Source organism: Natrix helvetica, assembly GCF_964273705.1.
Source record: "Natrix helvetica genome assembly, chromosome: 2".
In the NCBI taxonomy this organism is placed as follows: Eukaryota; Metazoa; Chordata; class Lepidosauria; order Squamata; family Natricidae; genus Natrix; species Natrix helvetica.
The window spans coordinates 238,996,911-239,013,484 of record NC_138552.1 but is presented as its reverse complement, the minus strand read 5'-3'; the positions used below and the strand labels follow the sequence as shown (position 1 = coordinate 239,013,484).

Here is a 16,574-nt window from a genome sequence, read left to right as displayed (position 1 = left end):
CAAAATTTTGGTGCGTCTTATACTCCGGTGTGTCTTATACTCCAAAAATATGGTATATGAGTGGCCCTAAAACAATATAAGTTACACTTCAGCTCTGAGCTGCAGTGATTCCCAGTTTATTTTCAGATCCAATTCAAGGTACTGGTTTTGACTTTAGCTCTTTGACCAAATCCTTCAAGGCATGGGGCCAGATTATCTGAGAGACCACTTGTTCCTGATTACAACTGCCAGTCTCATCAGGTCTGGCAGAAGAAGTATGTTGCAGGTTCTGTCTTCTGAGGAGTTGCATCTAGTATAATCCAGAACATGAGTCTTTTCTGCTGTGGCATCCACCCTGCAAAATATCATCCCCCACATGGTAAGATTGGTCCTCCCCAATTCACTGTTAAACTTTCCATGTCCCTCAAAACGTGGATGTGTCAATTGATCTGGGGAACTCAAGGCAATGGTGAGTTGTTATGACCATTATGAGGCCAGGCTGGACAAATAAAACCATGACCGGTCTGGACAAGTAAAAACTGCTTTTCAGCAAAAACATTGTAAATCACAATAAATCAGTCACATGACTACAGGATGCTGCAAATGGCTGTAAATGTGGACTGGTTACTAAGCACCCAAAATTTGATCTTGGACCATAAATAAACAAATAATTATAATAATTCCATCAATAGCAAAAAAATCACATTGCTTGGATCTGACCTATACTATGCTGATACATTACAATATCCTAGGTTTTGGGGAAGAACTCAATACATATGAAGGCCAACTCAAGCTAAAGAAATGGCAGCTGTGACTTTACGTTATTGTGAACAGAGGATAATAATTAACATAAATATTATTTTGTGGTTTATATAAAGCTAAAATCAGAGCTGTGCAAAAAAAGAATGTGGGGAAAGTAGACATTACTGCAAATTCTGAATATTATCCCTTGCCTTTCCTATCCTTTAAATCTTCCAAATGTAATTTGATGAGCCAAAACAAAGAGTCTTCTTACTTTGTCCAGTGTGATTCAAACACTGTTGAATAATAGACGATGGTTGGTAGCAAAGCTGTAAAGGACCACAAAAGGAGTGTTGGGAAGAACTGACTAATAACAGGATTCTGAGGAAAGAATAAAGAGATATATAACTAGTTCTGCAGATTTACCACAAATGCGATCAAGCCAAACATATTTATTATATCAGCTTAACAACCATTGAAATAAAATTGTTCTTATGAAAAGAATAATAATAGCAGATAGGATTTGGAAAGAGATCAAAATCTCTTAGCAGCTTAATCCAGGAACAAAGATTACATTTAAAGAAACCCCAAAACCTGGTAATTTCCATTTCCAAACAATACCCTTTAAAACAAGATGAACAACTTTTAGTGGCAAGGAACTGACATGACTAATTCTTGACGTGTCTAAGGGCTAAGAATGGCATGATGCAAAATGAATGTTGCTGGGAATATTTCCTTTGTGGGAAGGCAGAATTTTAATTGATGTTCAATTATCTTTACTGAGGACGTACTTTTGTGTTTCCTATCTCAACACAACAGAAGAATGAACTCTGGCAGTAACACAGAAAGTGTATCAGGACTTACAACTATAGGACTTAAAGGATGAAAGGTGCTTGTCTATATTTGAGAAATATGTGTCAGTGTTTATTAAATGTGGTTATATTTCACATTATATTTTCTTTGCTTTTATTAATTAGAATGATAGTCAAGTTTAACCTCAGAGTGAAATCTTTTATGACAACCTAAAGAAGCACAGATGATTAAAATCAGATATAGTGCATTACTCACATTAAGATATTGAATCGGTTTGGTTACATAGAACTTGTCCATTGTTGAAATAATGATGGAAGGGGTTGTCAAGAAAAAGAGACCAGCAAAAAGGAGTAAATTGATAAAAAACCATTTACTCCACCACTTCCGTCCTTGAACTGAGAGATTATTCCTGTCAAGCAAAAATAGAGAAGACAAGCAGTAACAGTGCTTATTTTCCAAACTGGCATTAAGAATATGATATGTTTTGTTCAAAATAAAAATATGTAAAAATGAGAAAGTTATAGGTAAACCTGAAGTGGAGATTAAATGGACAAGAGATTGCTTATGCCTTTTCCTGGCCTACTGCCTCCCCGAGTGCAACCTAATCATCTACCCCAACCTCCCAATTGTTTCATAACATAATGTAGCATTTTTTTTTGCCTTTACTGAAGAATTCAGCAGGGTACCCACTGTAATAACTTTTACCAAGAAGTGATAAAAAATTCCTCTATCTCTGGAATAGACCTTGTTTAAAATGAGAGACAAATTCTTAAGATCATCTAATCCATGATGACGAACCTATGGCACACATGCCACAGATGGCATGCAGAGCCCTCTGCAGGCACATGAGCTATCTGCGGGCACACAAGCCGTTGCCCCATGTCAGACCGGCCAGCTTGTTTTCAGGTCTTTCGGGGGGGGGGGGGAACGTAGGAGGGGTCATGCACAATGCACAGGGTGGGGAGTCATGCACGCATGCCCAGGGCATATGCAGGGACGCGCACATGCACGGGGTCATCCGTGCATGAGCAGGGGAGCGCAGGGGATGCACACGGAGGTCATGCATGCATGCATGGGGGCACCAGGAGGGCATGTGCATTGCATTATGGGTGTGCGCATGCAACAAAAAGATTAGTCATCACTGATCTAGATTCATGAATAAAAATTGGCTAGATTTCTTTTACAATAGTTTAAAATAAGTATTTGAATGCTCAGTCTTGACTGTAAGGCATGTGTGTTGTCCAAGCAGAACATAGAAGTCCTGTAAAATACAGTGGTGTTTAAAAGTTTGTGAACCGTTTGAATTTTCAATATTTTAAGCAACATTGTACCTTACACCATTTATAAATCAATGCACTGGATTAGTTTATATTTTTAGTCTGGACATCAATGTAATTGTTTTGAGATTGTATTTTCAAGATTTTCTATCAATTTCTGGCCTCATAATTAAATAATCTGACAATAATACAGACAATAGCTAAGATAAATTTCATTCATCTTCTAAAAAAAACAATGGTATCAAATTTCATTTTTTTTACACATGAAATAAGAGGGGAAAATAAGATACATTACCAACAAACATCCTGAGGATATGTAGCATACTTAATATTCCATTTGGAAATCCGAAGTTCTTTGCTATAAGCTGATGGTTGAGGGTCTCCTTTGCACTTAAAGCCTTGACATTTACAGGCATTGTAATCTTTGAGAATGCTACAGTAAAATTAAGCATTTTAGCTATTATGGTTGACTCAGCATAGAATCATTATTTTTATAGACTGCACATAAAAGGTTCTCCTCAATTTTATGACTGTTTTTACAGCGGACATTAAGTGAATCATGCAGTCAGAAGTCCAAATCCATTCCCCAAATGGGTGTTTTTTGCTGAAAACCAGCAAAAAATATTATAAATTTGATGATGTGATTGCGGGATGCTGCAACCAATTATAAATGTTAACCAGCTGTCAAGCACGCAAAATGTGGTCATAAGACTGGGGGGGGGGGAATTGGGGGGGACACAGTTCTATATTTTATGACAGCCAGAAGTGCTTTTTGGGTCATAAAGCACTTTTCTCAAGTTTGTTGCACGTCAAAGACACACAAATAAAGCATATGATAAGAAAATGTTTATAATATTACTATCTGAAAGATGCAATGATTGATCTATTCAAAGCAATGTAGCCCAATCAGTAGAATACATACACAGGTGCCTTTTAATAGGATTTCTGTGTTGGGGGATCCAATCTGGGTTGGTCACTGGGACCATCAACAGGAATTTTATGCATTGCCTTCAAATAGGATTTAATAGAGCTGCTTTGAGTTGGAAGTAACCTTAGGGATAGACTGATGTTTCATTTCATTTAAAATAATTAATAGTAATAATAAAATTTAAAATGCACACTTACAGAGAGGCCATGGTTATCCTCTGGAATGTTACAAAAGCTATTCCCAATGGCTTATCATAAATTAGCTTCTCTTCTTTCAAGTATTCTTCCATACATTTTTGGGAAACTGCAGTATAGTAATCTATAGCATCTTCCTGTTGAAAAGCAGAGTGCCGTTACATTTTAATATTCAAGTATTTATATATAATCCTATTTCACTGTTCCATTTGTTTCTTTTTATTTTCCTTCCCTAGGTGTCTAGTAGTTTCACATGCAGTTATTTCAGTAATAATAAATCAAACTTCTTTTAAAAAGTTACCATCTACCTTCAAGTTTCTGGGTTCTATTATATCTCAAGACTTAAAATAGACACCTAACATCAAAAGTATCATTAAAAAAGCACAACAAAGAATGTTCTTTCTGCGCCAACTCAGAAAGTTCAAACTGCCCAAAGAGCTGCTGATTCTGTTCTACAGAGGAATTATTGAGTCTGTCATCTGCACCTCTATACCTGTCTGGTTTGGCTCTGCAACAAAATAAGACAAACACAGACTTCAATGGATAATTAGAACTGCAAAAAACCCCACAATTGCTACCAACCTGTCTTCCATAGAAGACCTGTATACTGCAGGAGTCAAAAAGAGGGCAGTGAAAATAACTTCAGACCCCTCACATCCTGGACACAAATTGTTTCAACTTTTACCCTCAATATGACACTATAGGGCACTGTACACCAGAACAACTAGACACAAGGACAGTTTTTCCCCAAATGCTATCACTCTGCTAAACAACTAATTCCCATAACACTGTCATATTACCTACTGTATTACTATTATTCTTCCCTTCCTTCTTAGTACCTATCTCTTTCCACTTATGACTATAATGATGTTGCTTGTATCTTTAAAATTTATATTGTTTTGTTTCCTAGTATAATTTGATTGCTTATTAGTAACTTATGACTATAAGTAAGTATTGTATCTTATGATTCTTTTTTATATATAATTTTTTTATTTTTTATTTTCAAAACGGACACAACACAAAGAATTCTTTACATACTTAGAAAGTGTATCAGTTGGTTACAAAAAACTTTTGTGCATCTCTTCCACAGTCATCAACCATAATTCATTTTAACTCAGATATATTTATACATATTACCATCATCATACCTCCATTTTCATTTGACTATAATTGTTTAAACGTCCTTTAAATATATCAATATATCAAAATATATCAAGATTTAAAACATAACCACATACTGGCATTTCATTTGCTATTTCTAATATCCTCCAATAGCACTGAATCCTTATGGCCTATTCTAGCTAAACATCCATAATATTTAGTAACAAAAATTTCTAATCCTCCTTTCCAAATCACTGTTTACAGTTTACAGTATACATCCCCTTTCCTTATATTGCACCCATGCATATATATGCGTTATTATCATTATCCCTCCTTTATTTGACTGTGTCCTTTATCATAACATTTTCCCCCAATAAACAAAACTTAACTGAATTTAACTTAGTTCTTTTTTATTAACCTTTATATATGATCAAAAAAAATTATAATCTTCCTTTTATAGGTACCATTCAATATTCATATCCAATTATTACTTAGCATAGCAATACATATGTATACATTATTATCATTATCAATTATTTATTTAACTATATCTATTGTCACTAAATTTCACTAAGTTTAACTAGTTTTAGATTATACCCTTTCATCTATCAACTTGTATCTTTCCAGTAGCAAAACAATCTCATGTCTTCTGCCATTTGTGGTATCAGTCCTCTAATCATCTCCTTAATCAAGTTTGTATGGACTCCTCTTTGCAACTCATTGCTTATTAAGTCTCATGTAATTTCAATGCCCTTCTTCTGTTTGCTTAATCAGTTTATCTTTAATTGTCAGTGGTGTTTTCAATGATGTTGCTAACAAAATGGGCGTTGGTACTTACCTGATATGCTCATTCTCACTGCAGGTGGAGACAGCAGTCATGTAGGGTTCACTCTGTCCAGTAACCAATAGGCTGAGTCTACAGGTTATAAAGCCTTCCCGCTTGCTGCTCTTCCCCAGCTTTTAGATGAAGACATGATGTAGACTGACGTGTAGTTGATATGGAGAAGGAGAATAAAGGGAAGCCAAGAAAAGGGAAGAAAGGACCAACCTAATCCTAATGAAGGAGAACCTTGACCGGAACAGGGCGGGGCTGACTGCTGTCTCCACCTGCAGTGAGAACGAGCGTATCAGATAAGTACCAACACCCATTCTCCACGATTGGTGGAGACAGCAATCATGTAGGGACATATCCAAGCTAGTCTCTAATTAAGGGAGGGATCCAGTCCCCATGGAAGAGGAGTCCAGAGAATGGACTTGCTGTAAAACCCTCCTTCCAAAGGCAGTGTCAGGCCTGTAATTATGTTTCTTTTAGGATCTTTGGCCTGCCATACTTTCTATTATTTTCCTATGCTGTTTCATTAGTGTAGTAGTTGGGAGTGGGGAATAGAAAGGAGTAGGATTGTGGAATGTATTATTGTGATTCTTTTCTAGAAGCCAAGGTCATCTTTTGTCTCCGCACCTCGACACCTGACCGGAAGCAGAGGGGTGTAGATGCCAGCGTGGAAGATGATGATTGGAACATGTGATGGGATTATGGGTGTGGGGATAAGATCATGAACTTTCAACTGGGTGGAATTCCAGGAAGAAAATCAGAGTTGGAATTCCACAGACATGCTAAAATGCCTGTATGATTAAATTGGAACTTTAAGGATGATTCTGCCTTGGTCTCTGATTGATTTCATGCATGGTATTTAGAATGCTGACATTATTCCAACTCTCCCTTTAAAAATAAATCACTAGCACCCCCCCTCGCACGGGGGTGGGGGTGGCTGGTGAAGGGTGCTGAATTCCCAACGCTGACCGGGACAGTGTAAAATATCAGCGAACAATTATGAGTAAGCTTTTGGAGATAAGAAGCTGAGATGAGACACTTCTCTGCAAATCTTCAAAGGCAAAGGAATTTCTACTTCAAGATTTATTGCATTTGGCAAGGGGCACAGCCTGAGGGGATGGAACGGAGGGGCTGGAAAGACTTTTTCTACACCCGGCTAGAGGATGGCCAGAAGATCTGATGAAAGGAGATCACAGCCATCCCCACGTAGTCATCTCTGATGGGCTTCCCAGACCATTTCGGACAACTAAATGTGAGTGTATGCTTCCCCTCCTTCCCCCCAGCTTGGAAGCAAGGCTTGGAAAAAAACCTGGAGTGGAGGTTTTGACTCCTTCCAGACTGCAATAAATGAAATGACTTATTACCCTGCAACTGAGCTGAAGACAGATTCCCTATCAAAATGGGAATTTCCACCCAGACAGCAAGAAGGGATTTGGCCAGCATCTTTCACTTGCCAGCCACCAGAAATTGGGCAGCTTGTGAATGAAGCACCACCAGATTGGGTTTTTTCCCCAGAGTATGGATGGATAAGATGCCACTGGGCACCTCCTGTGCCATCAACATGGGAAAATGCTCCAAGCCAGCAGAGGGCACCTACTTGGCCCATAACTCCTCCAAGCCAACAGAAGGGTCCTTGGCACATAAACCCCCCTAGCCAGCCATCGTTGGTTGAACTGAAACCTGTGAATCAGGCAACCCCGGGATGGGTCTTAACCCCAGGTCATGGATGGGAGGGATGCCAGTGGGCACCTGCCCTCCCTCAGCAGATGGCACCATGGCAGAAAACTGGGCAGTGGCCAATCGAGGGATTGACCTCCCCACCGGTTCCAGTCGCCCCAACAGGTTCTTACCCCACCTTCCTACAGAGAAGCAATCTCCACAATGGAAGAAGGGTTTACCAAAGGGAGGCCTGCAAGATGGATGGCGGGAAAATGTGCACCTGCAATGCCCCAAAAGGTTCTTACCCCACCTTCCGATAGAGAAGCAATTTCCACAATGGAAGAAGGGTTTACCAAGGGGGAAGCTGCAAGATGGACAGCAGTCCAATGTGATGAGGTGGTTCCGAAGTTTAGAGATGTAACTAGGTTCCTTTCCTCATGGGGGCCAATAAAATGCCACCATTGCTGTCAACTTGGCCACAGAGCGTCAGAGTGCTTGGCTCCAGCCCCAATGCCACAACCGTGCGCACCAACCACCACAGTGGTAAGAAGAATGCCCCAGATGCCACCAGAAAAGAGTCATCTGGGCCACCAGCCTCTGGAAGAGGATCCCCAATTTAAGGTGAAGAAGTGTCCTACCAAGGGGGAGGTCTCGGAGGAGGAAAAGGGCAAACAATCTCCAGAGGAGGATCCTTAACTTAAGGTGACAAAGAGTCCTACCAAGGGGAGGCCTCGGAGGGGGAAAAGCCCAAACGATCTCTGGAAGAGGATCCCCAACTTAAGGTGACAAAAAGTCCTACCAAAGGGGAGGCCTCGGAGGAGGGAATTGCTGAAGAACAAATGTGTGTACCAATCACCACTGCGGTAAAGAGTGGGTCCCAGATGCCACCACAGAAGAGTCATCTGGGCCAACAACCTCTGGAAGAGGATCCCCTCTTAAGGTGGACAACTTAAGGTGACAAAGTGTCCTACCAAGGGAGAGGCCTCGGAGGGGGAGAAGCCCAAACGACCTCTGGAAGAGGATCCCCAACTTAAGGTGACGAAGAGTCCTACCAAGGGGGAGGCCTCGGAGGAGGAAAAGGGCCAGCCAGGGATGATTGAATCCAAGAGCCCAGAACCTACAGCACCTGCAGCAGAGAGCCCTAACCGACCATGGGAAGAGGTCGTAATGGACTTCATCGTGAAACTCCCAGACAGCAGTGGGAATAGAGTAATCTGGACAGTTATTGATTTGGGTTCTAAGCAGGCACACTTCATTGCTTGCTCAAGATTGCCATCCGCAAAGAAATTAGCGAAAATGTTTGTGAAACACATTTATCACCTGCAGGGAGTACCCAAGAGGATCATTTCAGACCGCGGAGTCCAGTTCACAGCCAAGTTCTGGAGAGAGGTCCTGAGATCCATTGGGTCCACACAAGAACTAAGCTCAGAGGTTCATCCCAGCATGAACTGCGCAGCAGAGAGAGCCAATGCGGTGGTGGAACAATAGATCCAGTGTTTTGTGGACTATCAGCAAGACAACTGGTCGGACATGCTACCCTTCGGCAAAGTGGCGTACAACGACGCGGTCCACAGCAGCACAGAATTAACTCCTTTCCAGATTACCAGTGGCATGGAAGTTGTTGCCATGCCTGAGTTGCCTAGAGAACCTCCTTCCTCCATGCCTTTGATTGAATGGATGGACACGCTAAAGAAAGGATGGGAGAATACGAAGAAGGCTCTAGCAATTGCGGCAGAAGCCTACACGAAGCAAGCTGATCAACATCGCTCGCTCCAAAACCCCTTTTGTGTGGGGGAAAAAGTTTTTGTATCTACCAAATACATAAAGATTAGGAATGCCTAGCAAGGAATTGGGTCCAAAATTTCTAGGTCCATTCCCACTAGTGAAGATAGTTAACCCAGTTACAGTTCAACTCAGTCTACCCAGAAGTCTAGAGAATTTTAACCCAGAATTTCATTGTAGCTTGTTGAAACCAGTAATTGGGTCTAGCATAAGAGCATCCACCCAAGCTCACTCTCTTCCTGTAGTGATAGGAGGGGAAACACAATCTGAGGTGGAAAAAATTGTAGACTCCGGGCTGAATAGGGGTCGCTTACAGTACTTAGTGCACTGGAAGGGTTACCCTTGGTCTGTAGCTACTTGGGTGAACAGTGGGAACCTAAAAATGGAGAAGTTAGTAAAACAATTCCATGAGAAGTTTCCTGATAAGTCAAAGGGTCCCCCTGGGGGGAGAAGAGGTGGTTAAATTTTATTATGCTAACTTTTATGTTATTCTCTTTTCAGGAAACGTTTTTTTTCTGAGGAGAGGCCGCCTGTCAGGCCTGTAGTTATGTTTCTTTTAGGATCTTTGGCCTGCCACACTTTCTATTATTTTCCTATGCTGTTTCATTAGTGTAGTAGTTGGGAGGGGGGAATAGAAAGGAGTAGGATTGTGGAATGTATTGTTGTGATTCTTTTCTAGAAGCCAAGGTCATCTTTTGTCTCCGCACCTCAACACCTGACTGGAAGCAGAGGGGTATAGATGCCAGCATGGAAGATGATGATTGGAACATGTGATGGGATTATGGGTGTGGGGATAAAATCATGAACTTTCAACTGGGTGGAATTCCACTGTTCCGCCGATCTGTTGAGAGGAACACTTTGCTCTGCACAGTGTCTATTAGAGCTCCCAAATGAAGGATGCGGGTGTCTGGGTTTAGAGAGCTTTTTGCCAGATTTATGGAAAAGCCTAGCCCTTGGAGGACTTGAATGGTAGTTCAAATGTCCCTGTGACCCTGTCTGATGGAGGGTGACAGCAGGAGAAAGTTTTCTAGATATACTTGAATTCTGACTAATCTTGAGCCACCATCATTAGCACTTTTGTGAATACCCTTGGGGCTGATGACAGCCCAAAGGGGAGGACCCGGTACTGGTAATGATTTCCACTGTACTCGAATCGAAGGAACTGCCTATGTTCGCGGAGGATGGGAATATGAAGATATGCCTCCGTGAGGTCCACCGAGGAGAGGAAGTCGCCCTTGCGGACGCTCTCCAGGATGGACTGCAGGGAGTGCAACTTGAACCGTCGATAAAGGACATATCGGTTCAAGATTTTCAGATCCAGATTTGGTCTCCATTCCCCCTAGGCCTTTGGAACCACAAACAGCCGGGAGTAAAACCCCTGACGTTCCTGGCCCTTGGGAACAGCCTGGATGGCCCTGATCTGAAGAAGATGGTAAATGGCCTGTTCCACCAACTGTCTCTTAAGACTGTCGCGAGACACTGGGCAAGGGACAAAATGGAGCTGATCCGCTGCCTAATACAGGCCTCCGACGATCGCTGACAGGAAAAAAGCCTCCGTCGCTTTAAAACGGCTGTCCCAGCCGCGCGGCTAGCTCTGCGGCGAGTAACAAAGCTCCTTGCTTAATATACACACTCCCCCTGCCTGCAAGATCTTAAGAAATAGCAGGGGTTGAAATATGGAAGTTTTAGAAATAGCCAATCAGTAAGAAAGAACAATATAATCAGAGAAATACAACTACACGCCCAACCCAGAACTGGCTGAGTTTAAAAACTGGGGAAGAGCAGCAAGGAGGAAGGCTTTATAATCTGTAGACTCAGCCTATTGGTTACTGGACAGAGTGAACCCTACATGACTGCTGTCTCCACCAATCGTGGAGAATTACTCTCTTTAAATCCATAAATTCTTTTATTTTTTATTCTTCTGTATCTTGCCATCTGGGGTAGAGTTCCCCTCCAATGAATTCCCCTTTCCATATTCCACTCTTTCCATTTCCAGACACAAACCAATCACCATAGATATCAGCAGATTTAATTTCTTTGTAGTCATTTTTCTCTTCGGTTTTTAGGACTCTAACCTCCACTTTTTCCACTTGATAAACATCTCCAACTTCTTCATCATATTTTACTGTTAGATGCTCTAGATTTTCCAACTTCTTCTCCGTCCTCTCAAATGTGTTTGATAATTTCTGAATTTCTAACAATATCTTTTGCAAACGTAAAGTTTCTTTCTGCTGTTGAGATTGTGCCATTATCTCCAGCTGACAAACACTGCTGCTCTGGCTTGGAAGGTTTTTACAAAATTAAGCATAAATTCACAATAAGGTCTTATTTTCACTTTTCTCTGGTTGAAGATATACTTCAAAGGAACATCTGTATGCTTTTCTTCTTATCACTCTCTACGGACAAAACAGTGAGACCTTGTACCAAGCCAGAATAATCAATAAAGAAAGTAAAAGTGTTTTGTTTCCAATACACAAACCTCCAGCCTCCGAGTAGCAGTGTCATTTTAACCTCTGTTGTTACAATTTTCTTTGTTGTTTTTGTATCTTTTTTATTGCAAGTTTTTTAAAAAAGTGAGTAATAATAAATAAATTATAAATAAATAAATAAATAAATTTATTATTAATAATAAAAAGTTTAAATTCTTATTAATCTTTTCCTAAAAAACAAGCATGGCAAATCTTATCTTATTTTAAACATTGCAATGATTTAACATTTTAACTAAGAAACACAATAGCTTCTTACCCTTTCACATCCTCTGATGTTACAGCAAAGGAACTGACCACATGGCTGTGTATGTATGCGATACCTTTTACCAGTATGCTCAAAAGCTTGGGTATAGTAAGCCAAATTCTTCTCTGCCTTTTTTCTAGTATAAACACATACATAAATGTGATATGGCAAGGAATTTATTAAAATGAAGTGTATATCTAAAATATGTATTCATTTTCACAAATAACATTCACATGATAGGCAATATACTTAAGCGGATAACACATATCATAGGTATTCGAAATATTTCTACTTCTTTAATTATGCAGGCTTAATCATGTAGATATTATTTATATAAAATTCACTTTTAAGCTTTGCAGTTAATTTTGTTAACTAGAAGAACCTAATTAGTAAGAAAAACCTTCAAAGTCCTTATAGTAATAGTTTTTGAAAAGATGTACACTTTTATTGAATTATTAAGAATAGATCATCTTTAATATTATAAAGTGTGCTTAAGCATTGGTATTTTACAGGACACCAATGAAAGCAACTCTCTTCAAAGTTCAGGATTCAAAATAATCAAACAATAAATTAAAATATAACCTTAGATTCTTGTTTAAAACAGCACTGGATTTAATAGACCAAAAAATGGAGAAGAAAATTACAGACCTCATCATTGTCTCAGATATACTGTTAATAACAGCATCTCAATGAAACGTCTAATTGTTCCATCAGCCATTTTTGGGCCAAAGTGATTGCCTTCCAAGTGTCCAAAGTCCAGGAACAACAATGGCATTTGGTATAATTGAAAATTGTAAACACCCTTCTTTCATCTCCATTTCCACTGCATTAGCCACCTAGAGCCATATTTAAATCAGTCCTAACAGCCTGGATGAGGAAATTCTGTCTTTTGAAATATCTGAGAGGGGCATCCACTTAGTGCTGTGTCATTTCCTCAGAGACCTGCAAACAAAGCTGTAGGCAACATCATAAAACTTGGGATGAAGTCTGCAAATGTTGACTTTCTCAAATAATTTGCTTATTTTTGTTACTTTTGAAATATATTGTATTGCATCTTAGTCAGCAAGCAGAATATAAACCCTTTAAATAAATACGATAAGATGAGAAAGAAATTAACCAGTTTTATTCACCAAACTCCTTAACTGATCAGGCCATCCTGTATCTAAATGACAGTTGGTCTTACCTGAACTGCATGTCTCGAAGGTGGCGTGGGAGTAGTCACATATGGGTAATGTCACAGCCCTTTTGTCCTGGAGGCTGAGGTAAATCTTGAGGCCACACCTCCGTACCTCCTGACCTCCCAGATTAACCGATGGTCGTAGCAAAGAACCTGGAAAGGAAGGGACAGATAAGAAACACACATCCTTCCTGCCTGGTCCGTGACTGACCGCTGAGCTAACTCAGGCCCCTGGCGCGGGGCGCCCTAATGGGGGGGGGGGAAGTGACCAGTCCCACGCCACCTTCGAGACATGCAGTTCAGGTAGGACCAACTGACAGTCTCCGAAGTGAGGCGTCGGAGGAGTCACATAGGGGACATACCAAAGCTAGATGTCCTTGGGAGGGATCAATGGGCCTGAGCACCCCGAGAGTCCAGGACTCCCTGAAGAACCCTCCTCCCAAAGGCCGCATCCGCAGAGGCGTATGCGTCTAGCCGGTAATGCCTGATGAAAGGCGATAGAGAAGACCAAGCGGCAGCCCTACAGATCTCCTCGATGGGAGACTGAGTGGCCCAAGCCGCTGAGGTGGCCGCACTCCTGGTGGAGTGCGCGGTGATGCCCCCTGGAACCTGGAGACCTTGTGCCTCGTAAGCTTTGGAAATGGCCGCTCTGATCCACCTGCTAATGGTTGCCGGAGAAACCTTGGCTCCTCGGGTAGAATGCTGAAAGGAGACGAAGTGAGCCTCTAAATGCCTGAAGGGTGCCATGCGCTTCAGGTAGATGCGCAGGGCTCTTCTAACATCCAGCCGGTGCCATGATCTTTCTCTATCCCTGGAAGGCTGCGGGCAGAAATCCGGCAAAACTATCTGTAGTCCTCTGTGGAATGGGGAGTTGAACTTGGGCATAAACACGGGGTCCAGTCTGAGGACGACCTGGTTCTCCAGGAAGGAGCAGAGGTCCGCCCTGCTGGACAGAGCATTGAGCTCGGAAACTCTCCTGGCTGAGGTGATGGCAACCAGGAAAACGACCTTAAGGGTCAGGAATTGAAGGGGAACCTCCCTCAAGGGTTCGAAGGGTGCCTCCATTAGTGACTGGAGGACCGTGGGTAAGTCCCAGGTAGGGAAACGATGGACCACGGGGGGGGGGGCTTCACATTCACCGCTCCCTTAAGGAAACGCCTTAGTACCGGATGTTGAGACAAAGGAGGGGAGTCCACCACCCTCCAGGACCGTGGAGAGGGCAGAGACTTGTCTCCTGAGGGTGCTGGGGGCCAGACCCTTTTCCAGGCCTTCTTGTAGGAAGTCCAACACCTGGGGCACAGAAGCCGAAGCTGGGACAAGGCCTCTTGCTTGGCACCAGTCCGCGAAAGCAGCCCAGGAGGCATTGTAAATGCAAGTAGTGGACTGCCTCCTGGACGCTTCGATGGTCTTAATGACTTCCACGGAGAAGTGCGCCCCTCTCAGTTGTTCCCGCTCAATCGCCAGGCGGTCAGATGGAGCCACTCCGGGTCCGGATGTACCAGAGACCCCTGCTGAAGGGACATCTCCCCTAGTGGGAGCTTCCAGTGGGGGGCTGAAGACAGCTCCACCAGGTCTGCTAGCCAGGGACGACGTGGCCGGAAGGGAGCCACTAGAATCATCTCTGCTCTCTCTGCCACTAACTTCCTCAGGACCCCGGGGATGAGGGGGAGGGGAGGAAAGGCGTAGAGGAGACCGGCCATCTGCAACGAAGAGCATCTGTGTCCATGGCGCCTCTGGACAGGAACCTCGACACGAAGGTCGATAGCTAGGCGTTCGCTGGAGTTGCGAAGAGATCCACCGTCGGGCGTCCGAACCTCTTGCAGATTTATAGGAAGGTGTTGGGGTGGAGCTGCCACTCTCCGTTGTTGTTGTCTCTCTGCTGAGCCAGTCTGCCTGCTGGTTCTCTGTCCCCGAGACGTGTTCTGCTCTGATGGATCGGAGGTTCCTCTCTCCCCAGTTCCCCAATCGGAGGGCCTCGTTGCGCAGGGCCTTGGAATGGGTGCCTCCCTGTCTGTTCACGTGGGCCTTGGCTGCCACGTTGTCCGTCAGAACCAGGACATGATGGTCGGTCACCGTAGTCCTGAAGTGGCGTAGAGCCAGATGGATGGCCCTCAGCTCCAACCAGTTGATGTTGTTGCGCAGGTCAGTAGGAGTCCAGCGGCCCTGGGCTATCTGGGCCTCCAAGTGAGCTCCCCAGCTGAACCTTGTTGGTTCTCTGAAGAGTGACCCCTTGTCTAGGGCTGGGGTCAACCACCAATGGAGCAATAGGAGAACCTGGGGTGACACCTGGACCTTGAAGCTGGTGTCGCTTGTTCCGGCTCTCTGGTGTGGGAGCAGGAACCACTGGAGCTCCCTGGCATGGAGGCGAGCCCAAGGCACGATCCCTATGCAAGAAATAAATTTCCCAGGGAGCCTGGAAAGAAGAACTACAGGGACAGAGCGTAACCTGCGTATCTCCTGAACCAGCTGAACAATGCTGTCCCTACGTTCCCGGGAAAGGAAAACCTCCCCACACTGAATCTATAATGGACCCTAGGTGTTGGAGTCTGGTAGTAGGGGCTAGGTGACTCTTCTCGAGGTTGATCGAGAATCCCAGGGACCTTAGCGTGTCAATGGTGAGACGCAGGTCCTGCCTAGCCGTGTCTGGAGACCTGGCTAGGACTAGGATGTCATCCAGGTAACAGTGGAGACGGACTGGGAAGGAACGAAGGTGACCCTCGGCCGCGGCCAGCACCTTGGTAAAGGTCCTGGGAGCTGAGGCCAGCCTGAAGGGGAGGGCTCTATACTGGAAGTAGCTGCCCTCGTGTGAGAATCTGAGGAATCTACGATGTTCTGGGGCGATTCTGATATGTAAATAAGCCTCCATGAGGTCGATGGAGGCCAGGTAATCGCCCTGTCTGATGCCCTCTAGGATGGACTTCAACGAGGCCATCTTGAACCTATGGTAGACCACTCTGGAATTGAGCAGTTTAAGGTCCAAGATGGCCCTTCACCCCCCCTGAACTCTTGGGAACCAGGAACAGGTTCGAATAGAATCCAGAACCCTTCTCCCCCTCTGGTACTCTCTCTATAGCCCTGATGTCTAACAGGTGTTTCTCTGGAGGAGGCGAAGGTGCAGAATCTATTCGGGGGCTGCGAGTGGAACTCCAGCTGGAGCCTGAGCTTAACCGTCTGGAGGACCCACTCGTCCGATGTGACGCGATCCCAGGCATCCGCAAATAAGGAGAGGCGACCGCCAATGGGGTGATCCCCGCTCGGATCACTTGAACCTGCGAAAGGGACGGCTGCCCCCTCCTTGAAAGGGCCGTTTTCTCTGTTGCTGGCCTCTGAATCTGTCCCTAGAGACTGCCTGTCCCCC

At 43.5% G+C, this 16,574-nt stretch overlaps 2 protein-coding genes across 7 annotated transcripts in view; one reads left to right on the top strand and one right to left on the bottom strand.

The window, feature by feature from the left end:
• The window catches only part of TMEM63A (transmembrane protein 63A), a 58,934-nt gene that overhangs the window by 19,100 nt on the left and 23,260 nt on the right, over positions 1-16,574 (bottom strand). For all 5 annotated transcript variants that reach the window (XM_081944124.1, XM_081944125.1, XM_081944123.1 and 2 more), the window contains exons 11-15: positions 12,052-12,175; positions 3,936-4,069; positions 3,106-3,243; positions 1,789-1,942; positions 995-1,101 (exon numbers count right to left, since the gene is read on the bottom strand). In XM_081944124.1, the coding sequence (XP_081800250.1) occupies positions 995-1,101; positions 1,789-1,942; positions 3,106-3,243; positions 3,936-4,069; positions 12,052-12,175 (657 nt within the window). The remainder of the gene's footprint in view (positions 1-994; positions 1,102-1,788; positions 1,943-3,105; positions 3,244-3,935; positions 4,070-12,051; positions 12,176-16,574) is intronic.
• Positions 1-16,574, top strand: part of EPHX1 (epoxide hydrolase 1) — a gene marked incomplete at its 5' end in the record, with an annotated part of 82,357 nt that overhangs the window by 48,274 nt on the left and 17,509 nt on the right. The gene's annotated exons all lie outside the window — the stretch shown is intronic.